Raw genomic sequence first — 18,073 nt, forward strand, 5'->3', positions numbered from 1 at the left:
CTCCTGGCAAAAAGGTCAGATGATGCTTTTTTTCCTTAAATGAAAAACATGACCTTATAGCCTACAGTTACTTCAGATTGTAAGGATTAATGTTAGACTGTAAGCCTCATGCTTGTATGCTCTTTCTCCCAAAACAAATACATTTTTTTTATGGTTGTTAAATATCCTATATATGTCCGTTTCCCAGACAGAAGTGAGTCTGTGTGTGGGTCTGTGTCTAGTGCGTCTGTGTTTGTGTGCTCAAATTAGCGAATATGATAAAATTAATGTGGCATCGCCTTTCATTAAGATACACAAGTTACTCATGCGTCCCACACACCCCCCAATCCCGGTTTACCTCGTCAGCAGAGGGTAAGAACAATTCAAACCTTAAGGCATTTACTTAAAGGTGCGGTATGTAAGTTTGTTTTAGAACACGGTTCTACATATTTGGTATAATTTTCTTCACATCCCAACAGATATCAATAAATTGAAAGCTCCAAGAACAAAATCTGGTCTCTGTGACTGTCCCAGGCTCTGAAATCAGAGACTCCAAATTTCACCCCGCCTGAATCTCAACAACTAATCTCTGCAGGGAAGGTTCTCTACCTGCCTGTCAATCCTGCTGCACATTCACAGCTCTGCCAGAGCTGGCAGGGCGGAGCTACACAGATAAGAGCTGAGATGGTGCCAACGCTAGCCAGCTAGTAGAAAATGCTAGGTTCAGATATCTGATGCAAACAGAAATAAATCGTCTAGTAGCTAGGTAGCTACTTGCTAGGCGACTTAGTTACATGCAGCTGCTTTGTCGACAAATTAAATGTATATTTACTACCACAAAATAATATTTACCTTGAAATAAAGGTTGGCTGTGCAGTATTGCTAACTTTATTGTATTTTTTTTATTTTTAGTTACCGCAGCCAGATAAGGTTAACTCTACTACTACCTAGCCAGTAATACTGCGACAAACTCAATCGTTTTCACCAATGATGTCATGCTGCAATGGCCCATAACTGTAAATAAAAACTATAGCCATGTTCTTTGTTTACGGTCATTATACTGACATGCGTTTTCTGCCTGTGAATGAGGCGATGCATTGCACGCTTCTCCGTACTTTTCAATGCTATGTCCTCTCTCCAATACTCAGATGTCAGGCAGTGCATGTGCACGTGTTTAGAGGGAGGGGCTTTGGAGGGAGAGCTGAGGCCAGGGGGTGGGAGGTGGTGGAACATTTTCTTCCAAAATCTAGCGCTCTTGCTCATTTCTCCAAATTTACATACTGTACCTTTATCTTAAGCCATGGGAGAACACTATCCATGTAGGAGGAACAGATTTAAGCAATCCCAGATCTGATCAATGCAGACATCTTACTTGAGTCAGAATTTTACACTGCTTGGCTGCACGTAACAAGGGCCTATTTCTACATCAGCGAAATCATTAAGAACGCCCTCACCCAAAAAGATTGGCTGCAGGTCAATGAAGCGCAAGCGCTTTAACTAGAATGGAGGAGAGAAAAGGCCGTTTTCTTGTGCGCCTTCTTTAAAACCCCTTGAACGGAACCAGCGGAGTCCCACGCGGCTGAGCAGCTGGCGCGTCCTGCAGCCTCGCTGAAGCGAACGCGGCTTCAGAGCCGACGCGAGCAGAGCAGCCAGGAGAGCCCAGGGAAGAGCGCTCTGACCCAGACCAGAGAGCTTCAGCTTGTGTTCCCCACACACACGCCATGGCCAGCTCTCCTGGGCTTGGAGCGCAAAAGCAGACGTGAGGCCGGGGACTGCGGACAGTGGCTTTGTTTCCGCAGACTGCAGCTTCAGTGGCCTGGCGGCCTGAGGAATCTGCAGGAGCCTTTTGGGGGGGGTAGGGGTGTGCAGAGGTGGCCTGGGGTACTTATTGTAATTAGGTAGGGGCCAGCTATGTGACCAACTGTGACCATCCATCATTAAACCCAGTCTAGACTTGTCTTAAAAAAGAAAAAGAACAGAGGAAAAAAGAAAGAGGGAGGAAAGTGGACTGCAGCAGTGCGGCCATGCAATTTTGCTACCAGGATGCAGTTCCTTTTGTTGTTGTTCTTTTCTTGAGACAGGAAGCACACTGCCCGCTAAAAGAAGAAATTAATAAAACCGTTGCTGCTGTATGCAGCCTTAGTGCCCTAAATTGGTCCTAGTGGCACCAAGGAGTTGATGTGGGAAAGTGCAAAACCACAAATAGGTCTAGATTATATGAAGAAAAAAAATAAACGTCTGGATGTACCAACTGCACATTTTAACGGCTGATCTAAAGAGGCTTGTGCCCAGCCCAGATGTCACAGAACCGGTGTGATTTTCACTGCTCACATTTGACTCATTTTCCATTTATAAAACTGGATATGCTTTAAAAGCAATTAAATAAGAATGCTTTTTCCCCATTTATCCCTCCCCAGTTTGGAATATCCAATTATACTCATATTTCAGTGCTCTTCACAACCTCTGTTGATATGGGAGAGTGCAGACAAGCATGTGTTTTCCTCCAAAGAACATTATGTAGGCTGCTGCTTGTGGGCTTGCACAGACATGAGTTGGAGGAGGACACTTTGTGGGCTGCCGGCCACATGATTTGATACCAGACTGCGGGGCCACAGTGAACTGGAGGCGCCACCCAGCAGCTCTTGCACAAGCAATAGTGGTGGATTACCTGCCTCGAAAGTGCCGTGGCCGTGCTCCACCTGAAAACTAAACCCAAAACCTTTGGTTTACAGGCCCAGTTTTACTGCCCAGCCTTTGGCTCTTACGCTGGCCATCTAGCACAGCTCTCTCTCTGCATGTTTTGTGACTCAGTGTTTTCGGGGCCAGCACATTTAATATTTGCTGTTAAATTACCGTTGTTTTTGCATCTGTGCCTCACAAAATTTAAATAGGACTGAACACAATGAACTGACCAATCAAAGAACAGATTGGCGTGGCTTTGAGAGCCATTAAAAGATGGCTCCAATTCAACTGGGGGATAGAAACAATATGGAAGCGAACACAGATTTTCAGCTTGCCAGCTAGCCAATGAGAAGGTGTAGTTAGTTACATGCACACATTTATTGTTAGCTCTGTTTGTTTAGTCTGGCTTGGTCAGGAGGGAACAAACTGCCTTTAGCTCTCGTTAACCCTTCATAAAAACAACACAGTTCGTTGCTTAAATGACCATAGAAATGCTCAGCTCTCTCATCTACACATTAATCTTTAATCCAGGGATTTATTTTGTTATCATCCCGTTTACCCCACTTTTCCATGACAATTTACACAGCATCGTTGCGGGGGAGAGAGAGCGGGGGAGGCATGAAGAATGAAGATGGGTGTTTGCGCAGAGTGACTGGAACAGGCGGGCCTGCGCGGGTGCAGCGGCTCATTCAGATCTGAGGAGCTATATTAGAGCAGCTTTCTGAAGTGAGCACTTGGTGTGCGTTTGAGTGCCGTTATCAAAGATGTGGGACGAAACCAGATCCATACACAGGCCAGACAGGGAGCTAATTGAGACATGCAGACGCCACTGGACAGAAACACAAACACTCCCCCCGCCACATCCCAACTGACGCACGCACATGCACACTCACACGCACGCACACACACACACCGCTCTTCTAACCTAGATGCTGGAATTCATGCCTTATTTCTCTCTCATGCTAAAACACAATTTCTCGCTCTTCATACGCATTTGTCACTCACTTGTCCATCATGCTCGTTTCCCCCCAGTAAAATTCAGACTGCAGTGAGAAGTAATAACAGCAGAAACAGCAGACACAGCGTTTGGCTGGCAGGGCCAGAAAGGTATGGACTGTGCCGTTGTAATTTAGCCTCAGGTTATGACTGTTCTCAGGGTATATATCACGGATCGGAGCCTGGTGTTCAGGCCGGTATCAGACCCTCCAGTTGCTGCTCTCTGACACAGCTCGCTACTTCATGAACACCAGCCTGCGCGCCAAATTGCCCTAAGTATCCTGCTAATTCCCAATCAGTGTATTCCGTAGGGCAGCTCATGATCACATGCATTTAATAACGTCAGTGTCTCAACATACGTGCACACGCTCCACCTCAACTTAAGACACTTGCTTTAGGTACTTTCTAGACTCCCGTTTCTGTGCATTTAATCATCCCCCAGTAGATCTGCTTATATGACACCCTCCCTCTCACCCTGGCTTATTTGTGGTGAATGCCAAAATGGCTTCCATGCAGCACTCTACATTGCCCGCCCCCCCAGCAATGCACTTTGAGATGTGTGAAGGGTGCTGTAGAAATGCAAGTGATCATATTATTAAAGGGATTAACAGCAATAAAAGTTGAGCTTCAAGCTCATTTATCCACAGTTATTTTGTAGCAGTTATTTTGCTCATTGTGTTTGCTACCGTCTTCAGTTTTGGCAAGTTTGTTACAACCCAATCAAAGACTTCTGCTAAATGATTTATGATGAGCAGGCATCAATAATTTACCCTTAGAATGTCTGATATTCACTTTAGAGTAGACTAAGCATTTTGGTTTGAACAACAGCAACATGAGGACAACAGGGTAGCAAAATAAACAAGAAATTAGGGGTAAATATGGAGGCATCACTTTCCCTCTAATATAATTAGAATTCCCTGCACGGGTCATTCAAAGGCCAGCCTGTCTCCCCCTGCAATTAGGCGGCTTTGCATCCCTGGCGACGAGGGTCTTAATGGGGCGTAGCCGCCCTCTTCTCCTCGCAGTCATGGCCTGAAGTTCCCCCGCCCCTACCGCCCCCCCCCACCTCCGGTAAACGCACTGGCAGCACTGTGGACCCGCTGGCCCCACCTTGACCTTGGCTTTGACCTGAGCGGTCCAATCGCAGCGCTCCCCCGAGACACACAGACGAGTCTCGACTCCTAGACGCTGCAGTTTCTGGAAGGGGAAGTTAGTTTGCGAGATGGCTCTAGCATCTTTCAGCCAGTGTTGCGTTACAGTTTAATGGTCCAGTTGGCCAGGATTGCCACCTCCAATTAGAGCCACACCTACACAAGATCATGGTGTGCCAGCAGTCACTCACCATTGCTTAATTAGCAAAGCATATGCCTAGGAGGTGGCTGGAAGTGTCACACAGCACAGGCAGGGTCTGGCACATGTGAAGTACCTTAAGATCTGAAATGTGGGGCTGTGCACAGGCAGACACATGCCCACATACACTTCATTGTGTATTTTAATTGCAGAAGCAAATTTGACAAGTTGATAGACATATGCATTCATAGTCTTTATCATAATAACTTTATTATTATTACCAGTCATTACTGGAACATTTTTTTAAAATTGTATTACCACAACCGTGCAATTTATTCAGTTAAGTTGGGACCACATTAAGCCGTTTGTCCCGGCCGTGGCAGTGTAATTTGTGCGTAATAAGAGCCGATAGGGTCTTTGTGCTAAGGTGGTATTATAGGATATGAACTTATCTGCTGGCACTGGCTGGCATTGCAATTTCCTGTTTGGCAATCAATATTTTTCCTATTCCATGAGCAGAGCCCTTCATTTGCCTGCTGCTTCCCAAGGCAGTTCCAGTCCACTGAACACCAGTAAAATTGGGTCGCCCTTTTTTTATTTTTCATTGCACAATTTTAATGCACCATTTTAATGAGAGCATGCAGACCCGTTTAAATTGGATCAATTCGAAGCGGATTGGCTGTTGGACATTTTGTGCAGTTCTTTGTTGCACTGATGTACAGAAACGGAAATGAATACGACGCTGTTTTTCTGAGCGCAGCTGCTGCCAAGTTAATATTTGCCTTAAGAGTTACTGTGTAATTTCAATGTCATACATAAAGGCAAAGAAATATCACCTCAAAAGGGATTTAACATAAAAAATGATCCATTACAGTGAGTATTCAAAGCTGGAATTTTTCGTTTATTTCAGTGGTAAAGTATGATGATACCACATCTATTTGTAATGTTTTATCGAGAAGTGATCCTTTTAATTTTTCCCCACTGCCACATCCGTCCAGCTATCCATTATCTGTACCCGCTTATCCTGGTCAAGGTCGCAGGGGATGCTGGACCCTATCCCAGCGTGCAGTGGGCGAGAGGCATCGTGATGTAGCCATTTAGCAACACCACATACAGTTACTATCCAAACTTAAAATATGTGAGCATTTCATTGTATATTTTCAGTGCCTATTGTCATAAAGTGGTGCATAACGTAGGTTACAGTAGCTGTTCAGTTTCATGACCCTAATCTGGTGTTTACTTTGAATGAAATCCTTTCAGTGAACACACTATTGAAAACACCGTGAAAACAATTCACAGGATACAAATGTACCCCAAACTGGCAGCAATGAAAATGCCTGGTCCTGTACCCGAGACCAAGCGGGGATTTTCTGGTGACTTCTGAAAAAACGGAGCTCTGAGCCCGTTTTCACATTCGTGCACCTCGCACACAAGACAGACAGACAAGCCCAGCCATGTTTGAGAAGGAACGGGACGAGGGCGGGAATGAGGAAAGAATGGATAGCATCTTGCAGCTGTAAAAAAAGAACATACACAGGCACTTTCACAGATAAAACACGGTAGATACAAGACCCTGGCTTTAAAACATTGGTGGAACACTAGATTTAAACATTTGCAGTCGTTTGCTTAAATGGATACCTCGTCCTTCTGCATGTCACATTCAACATGTGTCGTAAACCGTTGAATGCCGCTGAACAAAATGTAGCTTCCTCTCTCAAAAAAGTAGTTCTGGTGGAATATTCAAGGTGTTTTGCACAAGTGCGGCACAACGTGTAGTGCAGACCAGGCAGACCTGTGCGTGGAAGAGTACAGCAATGCTGTAGCTCAGGGTATCGGGCAGGAAGGCTGCACAGTGCTGGTATTGTTCAGCCAGGCAGCTTGCGCAGGTCCGATAGGGAGGGGGGGCCAGGGGGGTATGGAGAGGGTTGGAGGATTGAAAACGCCGGGCGCACCCTGCCTCATGGCACTGCTTGGCTAGAGCACCCCCATCACAGCCATTCTGTTCCGCACCCCATCACACAGCCATTCTGTTCCACACCCCATCACAGCCATTCTGTTCCACACCCCATCACAGCCATTCTGTTCCTCACCCCATCACACAGCCATTCTGTTCCTCACCCCATCACACAGCCATTCTGTTCCTCACCCCATCACACAGCCATTCTGTTCTTCACCCCATCACACAGCCATTCTGTTCCTCACAACACAGCATGCACTGTCACCAATGGCATAGATGTAGTCTGTCAGGAGGTGTCATGTTCTGAGGGGTAAGCAGGGTAAACCAGTGGCCAAATTCAGATGGCCATGGTCCACACCAGGCCACTTGCTTACAAAACCAGCACCCAGCTGGACAAACTTTCTTTCAGACCGCATGATTAGAGATTACAAGTGGTGTGGGGAGAGCAAGATTACTTGAGTAACAGCCAAAAGTGAAATTGAAATAAAATCATCTCACAGTGGCTCAGTCAAATTGTTATCCTCCAACCAAGTGCTACAATTATTAATTGGCTAAAATTTATGATGGAGTGGTGGGGGGTGGATATATCCAGATTCCTGGAAAACAGTAAGAGTCACCCTTCATTTAGGACAAGCGACCGTAGCTGAGACGGCAGCATTTATTCAGAGGGGGTTAATGTTGTCTATCTCTGCCACACACCTCCACCATGCAGCAAGCCTGGACAAGGAAATCCCTCTCTTGGAGACAGCGCACACAGCAAAAGACTGGCCCATTATGTTAAAGCTCCTTCTTGAAACCAGCATCCCCTGTCAGGGAAACTTGGTCAGACCCAATTGATCCGAGCTCTTCCTGGATGCTGACTACTTCACAGACACACAACGAGCAGCACAGACTTAGCGTGCGGGCAGCTGTAGTAGCCCATCTCATAAATAAATTAAACCCAGAGCACAAAGTGCGCTGTGCTGTGGGTCAAGCAGAACGCAGAAGCGGGAGAGAGGGAACGGATTAAACAGGAGCGCCAACTGCTCGGCTAGGCTACGCCACGGAAAAGCAATGCATTGTGGGAGGCATCTGCATTTTGTTCCGGTCTACAAATGGCACATTGTTTCCTTCATTTCACGCACATACCGGTGGCTGAACTGGATTACCAGCCGGCTGTCTGAGAGGACTGGGATCACTTTCGTTTTCTTAAATCCACCACCTCTGATTAGCCTCGGCCAGCCGTATCACAGCCATGCCAATGCAGCCTATGCAGGCAGGGCATATATTCTGCAATTCACTCCTTTCTCCCCTGTGCCAAACTATAGATAACCTCCTCAGGGGAAGGTTTTCTTTAACAAAGGGCATTGACCATAGCTGTAAAACAACGTGTAAAACAAATATTTGAAGAATAGCGGATGCCAGACAAAGACATTTAGTGGACACTGCTACTTGCATTTTCATCTTGTACTGTAAAGCACTGTAAATGCCAAAGTGGCTGAACTGATTTTTTCCCCCTCCCACCACACCCAACTCTTCATCCACATGTTGTTTCCTGTTCTTTTGTTCCAACAGTTGTGGGATTAGAGCTACATAACTTTCATTTCAACGTCTATGCCCTCTAATCAAACGGAGCATGCCTCCTTGCTTCATTCATTCTGTTCGTTAACCAGCCAGCTAGTGAGCAGTAAAATGGCTAAAATGGTTAGTGAGCCAAGAGGCAACTGATCACAAGCTTGTAGCTGAAGGCCGATTCAGTAGGCCATGATATGAGAATTACAGGGTGCCAAGTGAAATTTTTGAGGAAAATGAGTTAAATAAATTCTGTATTTTCTAACAATGCTATATAACATACTTTACATGTGTGGTGTTACTAAATTTTAATTTTAAAAAGTTCTGGTTGTAATTCCAGTTTTTAGGAAGTTGTAAGTGACAAGTAAGAGTTGACAAGAACTTTAAAGCTCTATATCTCAGAACTGTAGAAATGGCAAACCTAGCTGCCTGAGAATTACAGGGTTCTATCTGAGGATGCCTGGGTTGGGTCTGTTGTAAAATTAAGACAAACCTTTTTTGTCCATGGGTGCAACACCCTGCTAGTGGGGCCCTACAGATACCTGGATTAAGTCAAGTGTGGGGCCAGGGTGTTATGGTGGGGGTTTTTGGTTGGGATCAGATTTTCTGGTCTGGATTCGGGCTACTGTACCAAAAGTTATGGTTAGGGTTGTTGTGGTTTTGGCTGCTGTCCGTGTTTTTGGTTGCGGTCAGAGTTAGAGATGGAGTCTAGGTTATGGTCATCAGAATTAGGATTGGGGCTTTGGTATTAGAAGCCACTTTTTTTTTTTTTGGAAGGATCTGCAGCTCAGGCCCTTCTGACCCAGGCAGAACTTCAGAAGCTGCCTGTCAAAACAGATGAGTTCAACCGGACGAATCATTACAGCTAATAAATGAGCTTTACTGGGAAATGAAGCCATAGGTTGCATGTAGCCTAAATTATGTGAAGAGGTAAAGTACACAAAGTCACATACTGAAAGATCACAATCTCATACAGTCTGCGCAGTTAGAATGCTGTTATTTGCAGCTAATATAACCCTTGATAAGTATGTGCAAAACTGCACACAACGAAAAGGTAGCAGTGTTTTTATTATACAAGTTCCCCAGTAGGAATGCAATGGCATATATGAGGACGGGCATAAAGATTTCTTTCCTTTCTGTTTACCCACAGGCAGAAAGTCCTGTGGGGCAATTATTAGGCTTGTAAAAAAATGTAAAAAGAAAAAAAAAAGAAGGGGGGGTGTGAGGCTTTCCCTATTTTGGCTGCATTCCCAGCTAGCTTGAGCTAAGCAAACCTGAGCCAGGCTCAGCCCTACCTGTCCTGCTGCACCCAGGAGGGCCTGTTCCTGTGCACCTGGGTTGTGCTGGTTCCCTTACAGGAAACCAGCTGTCAGAGACTGCTGAAAACAAGGATTCCCAAAAGAAAGAAGAGTTGTTTTTTTGGATCACGAATCGGTTACACGCTCAGCCACGATGGCGTGCATGTCACGCATCGTTAGACTCCTGAAAAATGCTGTTTCCTTTGTGAACCGGCGCCGGCCGCTGGCATAAACATGCTGCAGTCGTCCCTGGGCCACACAATTTAAGTTTTTTTTTTTTTGGGGGGGACCCATTTTAATTGTACAGTATTCACCCCCCAAACATGCTTGTTCCACACAGCAGGCTTTGTTGTCAACCTTTCCCAATAACCGCTCTTGAGCAGTTTTACCCAGGAACTGGCTATTACGAGACCTGAGTTATGCAGTTTCTCTTAAGCCCTGCCCATTTCCCTGTTCGTCAGTTTTCAGACATTCAGACATTCTTCTGCACATTCCATCATTTTTTGGCTCGGTTGCAGTTTTCCCTTCCACACTGGCTCAAATTGATTTTTGCTGTCATTAAAAAAAAGTAACAGCAATAATAATAATAGAGAGAAATAAAGAGAGAAAGAAAGAGGCCTATTCCCTCTTGAATACATTGACTCACATTGAAGCAATGTGTACCAATTGGATTGTAAATGACACTATACAAAATAAAGACCAGTTGACTTGTGCTACTGAAATATTTACCCCAATGCTCTACAGAAAGGAATTATACAAGAGGGGAAATTAACCTTTGTATATGGGATATTTTTTGTATGAGATATTTTGCATGCTTGCAATTTCCAAAAATGGGTATGTCATGATTTTGCGACTTCACACACAATTCCCACAATCCAGCCTAGACAGTAAGCCAGACCCTTGGCGTTTTTGTGTCAGGTGCTTTTTTTTTTTTTTGGGAGAGATAATTTTGTGAATTGCCTCTCAAAGATTTATAGAGCCAGTGATCTTAAGTCTCATTGACCAGCACAAGAAAAGCGCCTTATTTAACTACAGGAGGGTGACCCACGCGGGAGACGTACCGCTTCATGCATTATGTGAAAGAAGCACACTAAGAACTGTATGGCTCATCTCGGGGGTGTAGGAGGGGCCGTTGTCCTCATTTCCATCACTAAAGTCTCAGACATGACCTTCGACCCTGTCTGGACTGGCTGAATTCATCTGCTGCAGACCCACTCCTGACGAACGGTTCAGGCAGATTGCAGGCAGGTGGTCACAAAGCCCCGTTCCTCATTTACATGCACCTCATCAACCACCCCCCACCAGTGAGACTTCTCAATCTGAGTCTATATGTGAATACTGCGCTTTAATGTCCCTAGCTTGATAGTGTTGTTGTGAACTGTGAACCGATTAGTAAGACATTATGTACTTTAAATCGGCAGTAATATTTTGTGGGCAAAACAAAGGAAAAATGTAAAACAGCTTAGCTGAAATTCAGTGTGATTAGATGACACCCAGGAATTGCTCGTATACCCATTTAAGTAAACACATCAGAAGGGACTCCTGGAACCGGCTGGCATAGTAAAACATTTAGATGTAGTGTAGTGTATAACTCAGGAAAGCATTAAAATACTCAGCACAAACCCATAAAACCAGTCAACAGCAAAACAGTATGAAAGGAAGCAAAGGACTGGCAGTATATGCATTTCAGAGGAAGTGCATGCCAGTCAGTGGGACGGGCTCATTATTATGACTGGCCATTCCAAATGAGAAAATATAGAAAACACTAATAAAAAGAGGCTTTAAAAACGTGTGTGTGCATGCTCGTGTGCGAGTGAGAGAGATAAAGACAAAATATAGGCAAAAAATACAATATGAAATCTGATGTCACAACCCAAAACAGAATAATCAATTGGGATATTCAAACACGCGCAGGTACGGACACGCACACACACACACAAAAGCTTGGTCTCTCAGACACAGGTTATAGGCCTAGTATCGCAGTCCACGCAAAGGGTATTTTGAAGTAATGATTTCATTAGCCGTCACTTAAGTATTGTGTATTCACTTAAGTTGTGGCAATTTTGAGCATATCAGCGTGCACATCTAAAAAACAGACAGACCTGCACTTTACACTAATTTGCAGGAAAAAGGGTTACTTCTGCAAAATAAATCTAACTAAATTAACCAAATTGGATGTTTATTCTGGAAATAGTAAATAAATGAGCTAAATGCACTATTCTTTCGCACTCCTTAATGGGTAGGTAGATGTTTTGGCTGCTGTATCGCTGCTCCGCTGTCAGGTGTTTCCCTTGGCTAGTAGAGGAGGCGCATTAAACATCAGCATCATTAGGTGGGCTTAGCAGCTTGTACTCTGTACACAGGGACTACCTGATTAAACCATTCAGTAGCATTGTGCTGTGCCACAGCAGTACTGCCCTGCCAATAAAAGACCTACATAGCATATGAGCAGTTTCAATACAAACTGTCACTCATGAGCAGTAGTTTGCTAACTCCCCAAGAGTTAGTAGGACAGTACTTCCTTTTTGTCAGTAGATTTCAGTAGTAGCAATATATAATGCAGACTGCACCCCAAAGATCTTGAAAGACCAGACATGAGTTAAGAATTATAGATTTTTTTTTGGTTCTTGGAGATTAAAACATGAGAGCACTTAACACCCTTTAATACATGAACACTGCAACCACAAAAATCACAAAGAACAATATAGCAGAAGCAGTTTTTCCAAGGGTCTACTGCCATGCTCCAGGTGGGTCAACAACTCATTTCCATTGGAATATCCAAAAAGTGTTACATTTGTGTTAGCTATACTGAAGGGGAAAACGCTGGTGAGTTGAGAATGCACCACCCAAATTCACAGCTCTGGCATTACTGCCTCAGGGTGGACTTTGGTTTGGTGCACTAGACTGAACCTTACGCCTCACAGTCAGTTAAAGTTAGTGTTAGAAACACTGGCATAAAAAAAAGGAAACACTGGCATTTAGCAGGTGCTAGGGCATAAATTAGGTCTGCTTGATAAACTGGAGTCAAATTGAAGGCCTACCTACATTAACCTCATTAGCACCTCTTCCCCTCATGCCAGTCAAATTATTTTCACACACGTGAAGATAAAATGGATAACACTTAGGTCAACAGTCCTACATCAAAGTTCTGCTGAATCACTAAAATTAGATTGAGGGCTAGCTGCAATAATTAGCTAGCTAACTGGATTATTTATTTACTCAGCTGGCTGCTTTGAGTTTCCCTTACCATGTGACATAACATCACGGAGTACTGACCATGCACCAAATGAACACTATGCCCCACCAGGGGTTCTAACTCACAGCTCTCATACCGGTACTCAGGGTAAAATGTCTTGCTCCAACCATTACACTACACGCAGTATTTATACAACCCATGAACAAAATTCTTACTTCGAAGGCGAACTGCAAATACAACCGACGGCTCTCTCACACTTGATAGTTAATCAAATATCACCCCGAGATGAAAACGCCATACATTTTCTGGAGAATTTGGATTATACCGTCAGACAGAATTAGAATAGTTATCGGTTTTTAAATCCCACAGCATGCAAACTTAAACAATTCGCTAGGCAAAATGAAGTAATACAGAAATGATGTTAGCGATCACATTTCTAGCAATTTAAAATTGTATTAGCACTGTTATTCACGCAGACCTGTTAGCTACACTAGAATGGAGTCAAATTATCCACCATACTACCTTAAAAACAGCAGCCGGCTATAGTCTCTCAGATTTACTACACAGTAGCCATTATCAACCTTGCTAGTTTATGGCGATTGGCGAAAAAAATAGCTAGATTCAATAAGCAGTACTGCTGACCACATAACAAACAACCCCATTCTCAATTTCTCATGTGGTGCTCAGTGTTTACAGCTAACATTAGCCCGCTAGATAATAAGTTGATAGCTGACTGAGGAAAGCTGCACGCATAGGCGGCTAATGGACAAATGATACTGAAAACGGACATTCTTCCTAACGATTAATCCATAAACAGAGGACAGTGTCAAGTATAATAACGAGCCATCGGTCATCAGGTTTGCTAGGTAGTCAACATTTAATCAGTCCAACCGCGACGCCCGATAAATCCCATGCAGCGCCATGTTGAGCGATCTTAGGAAATGCCTCGTAATCCAACCCTGGTCGCTCACACACCACCATCAAATAAATAAACAACGCGAAACAAAAGATAGCCGGCAAATAAACAGTCGCATTTCACTTACCATCACAGACCCACAGAAACCCAAACAGCACCAGCAACGTTAAAGCGGTTCGTCTTTTGGCCATGTCTGCAAGATTCCCATTGCTTTGCATTAATACATTCAAAGTGTGATATTGACAAGGGAGTCAGACCTGAAACACAACCACACAACACACATACACCGCCAGCCAGGCAGACAGACACTGGCGCGTTTAAAGGAGCGTGCTGAGCTTAAAGGGGAGGACCGGACTCGGTGCTCCAATCCTTTTGTTGTGGGTTGACGTTGTTTTTCTATGGGACAAATACTGGAAACCAAGGGGTGGTTTGAGGGGAGTGGGGAGTATGCGAGGACAAATACACACAGACAACATTAAATTGCAGTCAAGACGTTTCTTGTATTTGAGCTAAAAACAAACAAACAAAAACAGTTACCTTGTTTACTGTGCGGATTCTGGATCGTAGGTGCATCAGACTGCTTATTATTTTTTCAACGTTTGCCATGCAGATTTACTACCAAAATACACAACCACGTGCAATTTATCTGAAAATATTCAGATCAAAAGTACATATACTTCATCAACGTTCATCAAAGTAAAAATAAATATAGTCTAGTTACAACATTGCCAGATCTTTGCCTTTTTATGGCGAGGACCATATCTGCAGTCTATCGCCAGATTTATATGTACAATTATGTAATCTTCAAATGGTGGGCCACTAATTGTCAGTATCATTTTCTAGACAACATATGGCAAAGTTAAGGTGATACTGTAACATGGACCAGTGGTACTCAACACTGGTCCTGGGGGCTCACTGTCTCTGCTGGTTTTCATTCCAACCACAATTGCAATGCCTGAATTTTAACAAGCTGTTAATTTTTCTTAATTAGGTGCTTTTCATGTTATGATGAATTTTTTACCCTCTTAAGCCACACTGTGTCAGATATGCATGCCACAAAGAATAAAATTCCCATTGTGCTGTAGTTCAAACAATTGTATAAAAAGTGACAAATAATTTTTAACTGATCAAATCAAAGACTCCTATTTGGTTGCTGAACACATGTGTTTAAGTGCTTTCATAATTTGTCCCTCAAACTTATCATTTTCTTTGTCTTATAATTTTTTTATTATCTACCAGATGGTTAGTTCTAGAGGCCAGGTGTCCTCACTTTCACCAGTTAGGAGCCTGTTGATTCGCCTCAGTCTTTAATTTGATTAGTAAAGAAGTTTTTTTGGGCTTTATTGTTCATGGCATGCATAGCTATTTCTGACATAATGGGGCTTAAGAGGGTAAATAATTCCTCTGCCATGAGGAAAAATGAACAGCTTGTTAAAATTCTGGGATTGAAATTGTGGTTGGAACAAAAACCAGCATACGCAGTAGATCCCCTGAACCAATGATGAGAACCACTGACCTAGACAATATTTCATCAACTGCTTATTTACTATAAATATAAAAATAAATATTGTCTAGGTTATAACAACCCCTGAAATGTCCCTATGTATACACAGGACCATGTCTACATTCTTCAATTACAGATTTATATTTATAGTGTCTTATAATATTTATAAAATAATATTAACAGTCTAATATAGTAACAATATAGTCTTGAAAATAATATTGACAATTAGGGCCTACCATTTGAGGTTTATAAAGTTGTTCATGTAGATCAATGTAGACTTTTAACTTATTGTTTCTATGTCATTTGAACATGGGGAGAAGATTGCATATAAAGAAGACATTTAATCATCCTGTGATTAGTTCATTTAAAAAGTTCAATTTCCATGTCATTTTCATCCGTACTAGTGAAGCCATTTCACTTTGTAATTTTGTAGGCTTAAATAAACACGCACTACAGACTCCTTGAGAATTGTCTGAGTGCTGAGAATAATCAGTGCCTCTTCATTTAGGCTACTCTCCTTAAACACACACCTGAAAAGAGGTGACACTAGCCACTTGAATACGACAGTGCCTAACATCATGAACAATACACTAATCATGATAAAAACGATAGCATGTAGCGCAACACAACAGTGCAATGCATAAACCACATCTGGTGGATGTACACTGATAATGTAGAATGCGTTGTCCAGCATCCGAAAGACACGGACTGTAGACCTTACCCAAATAAGAAAATGCATATTTACACTCTTTGAGTTTGGATGAAGTTGGACATTCAGTTACCCACCACATGTTGGGGAATGAAATGGCTTTCATTGGGTGTAAATAATTGAATAGACTTGTGTACGAACACTGTGAGGCTGAGGACTATGACTGGAGTGTTAGCAGTGCTGTACAAATCAACAGCTCACAGTCACCCAAAGCGTGACTAAACCTTTCATCAATGAAACTTCACAGATGACTCAAAATTACAAGGACGTACACACACACACACACACACTCCATGCATGCGCCCAGCTTTCACCTTGAGAGAACTTGGCTGGCTGCTTTGGTGGGAGAGAGGTTTGTGGGGATCTTGATCGTCAGCAGCACAACGAGCCTCAAAAGCTCTTTGCGGGGGGTGAGAGGGGAGATCCATGCCAAGGCAGCAGACAGATGGGGTCAGTCTGAGCTCCTGGAATGGGAGAGGACACCAGCAGCTCTTTCTCAGACTAGGAATGCTGTCTAGCAGCTGATGTTTCAGTGCTGCCTCACTCCCTTCATCTCTTTCCAGAGGCAATTTCTGTTTTTTGGCTCCATCTGTGAGAGACTGAGCCTCTGGATGGATGGATGGGTGGATGGATGGATGGAGGGGGAGGGGGGGTAACAGAGAAAGGACTTGAATAAAAATTCCCTTATTTTAGCACACTTCTTGTTTTTAGGAGTTCCCTTTCAAGATCACAAAGCAGCTCCCACAGTACAGAGCAGTAGCTGTGGAGTGTAGCACTTTTAGTCACAAGGTCGCAGGTTCAATTCCCAGGTTGGGGCATTGCCATTGCACTCCTTGGGGAAAGTACTTAACCTTATTACTTCAAGGCGTAAGTCCACAATTATGTGATGAGAATATTCTTAACACTAGTGCTGATGTAAACAACAATCACTACTGGTAACTGACAGCAACAGAGTTCTAGAAAACTGACTTAGAAAAGCACAATTTTGAAAAAAAAAAAAACATTTGAAAAAACCTACTCTTTAAAGGGTAAAATATTAAACACGAAAAAATATTAAGTATATGGATTTAGTCATTTATGGGCTATCTTTCCCTGCATATAATAATGAGGCACAGGAAACGGCAAAAAAGTGCAGGTTTTTTTGGACATTGTTGAAAAAAAAGGGCAATTACAGCCAGATTAAATGGAGCCATGCTTATTCTATTAGTGGGAGCGAGCATGCTAATGCCCCACGTGTGGTATGTCAGCGCTCTTGGCAGACGCAAGCTCTCAGGATGTCTGCTATGTGAGAAAAACAGAATCTCCAGGGGAACTTGTGATTCTAATCATGGGCATGAAAAAGGCACTTTATTTCACTCCTTTCCCATCATTACTCATGCGGTTTTAATGTCCCCATGACTTGCAGAGGGAAGAAAAAAAGAAATTCCCTTCACATCGATTTATTTTGGCCAGATATGCCAGATTTTCAGATTTTTGCCCAGTGACGGATGCTTTCCGCATTTTCTCTGTGTAAATGAACTCTGGGCATTCCACGCGCTGCTCCCAGCAGGCTGATTGCGATATCTGACTCTGGCTCTTTGTCTGGCTCTCCCTCTCTGCTTTTCCCCAAAGACCGCCCGTCTGCGTTCAGCACCCCCCTCCCTGCCAGGGCAGGGTAGAGAAATGGCAAGTTTTATCTGGCTGCTATCAAGCTGACCAGTTTATCTGTAAGCTTTCACACAATAGACTGTGTCTGCCTGTTCAGATATACATTTGGAGGGTAATAACATTTAGTTTGGCCCAATAAAATAAAATAAAATAAGTGACATATAAGAGGAAGCTTTTCAACGAGGCTCCGCGCTTTGAACAGGAACTGGGCTACGACCCCTCTGCATCCCAGTCCAACGCCCCCACACCCCTCGCCCTCCCCCGCCATTTTAAAAATAGCCCCCCTCTCCAGCCTGTCTGACCGGACAGACAGGGGCTTTGAAGGAAGCATTATCTGTCTGAGGCCCA

The 18,073-nt window shown here is 43.5% G+C and overlaps 1 protein-coding gene across 1 annotated transcript in view; it reads right to left on the bottom strand.

Annotated features, from left to right (window-relative positions):
• acvr1ba (activin A receptor type 1Ba) overlaps positions 1-14,191 on the bottom strand; it is a 28,921-nt gene extending 14,730 nt beyond the window's left edge. The window contains exon 1 of the mRNA XM_064299024.1: positions 13,993-14,191. Within this exon, the coding sequence (XP_064155094.1) occupies positions 13,993-14,083 (91 nt within the window). The 5' untranslated portion in view covers positions 14,084-14,191. The remainder of the gene's footprint in view (positions 1-13,992) is intronic.
• Positions 14,192-18,073: the final 3,882 nt, after the last annotated feature.

The sequence above is a fragment of the Anguilla rostrata genome, chromosome 11 (genome assembly GCF_018555375.3).
Source record: "Anguilla rostrata isolate EN2019 chromosome 11, ASM1855537v3, whole genome shotgun sequence".
Lineage (NCBI taxonomy): Eukaryota > Metazoa > Chordata > Actinopteri > Anguilliformes > Anguillidae > Anguilla > Anguilla rostrata.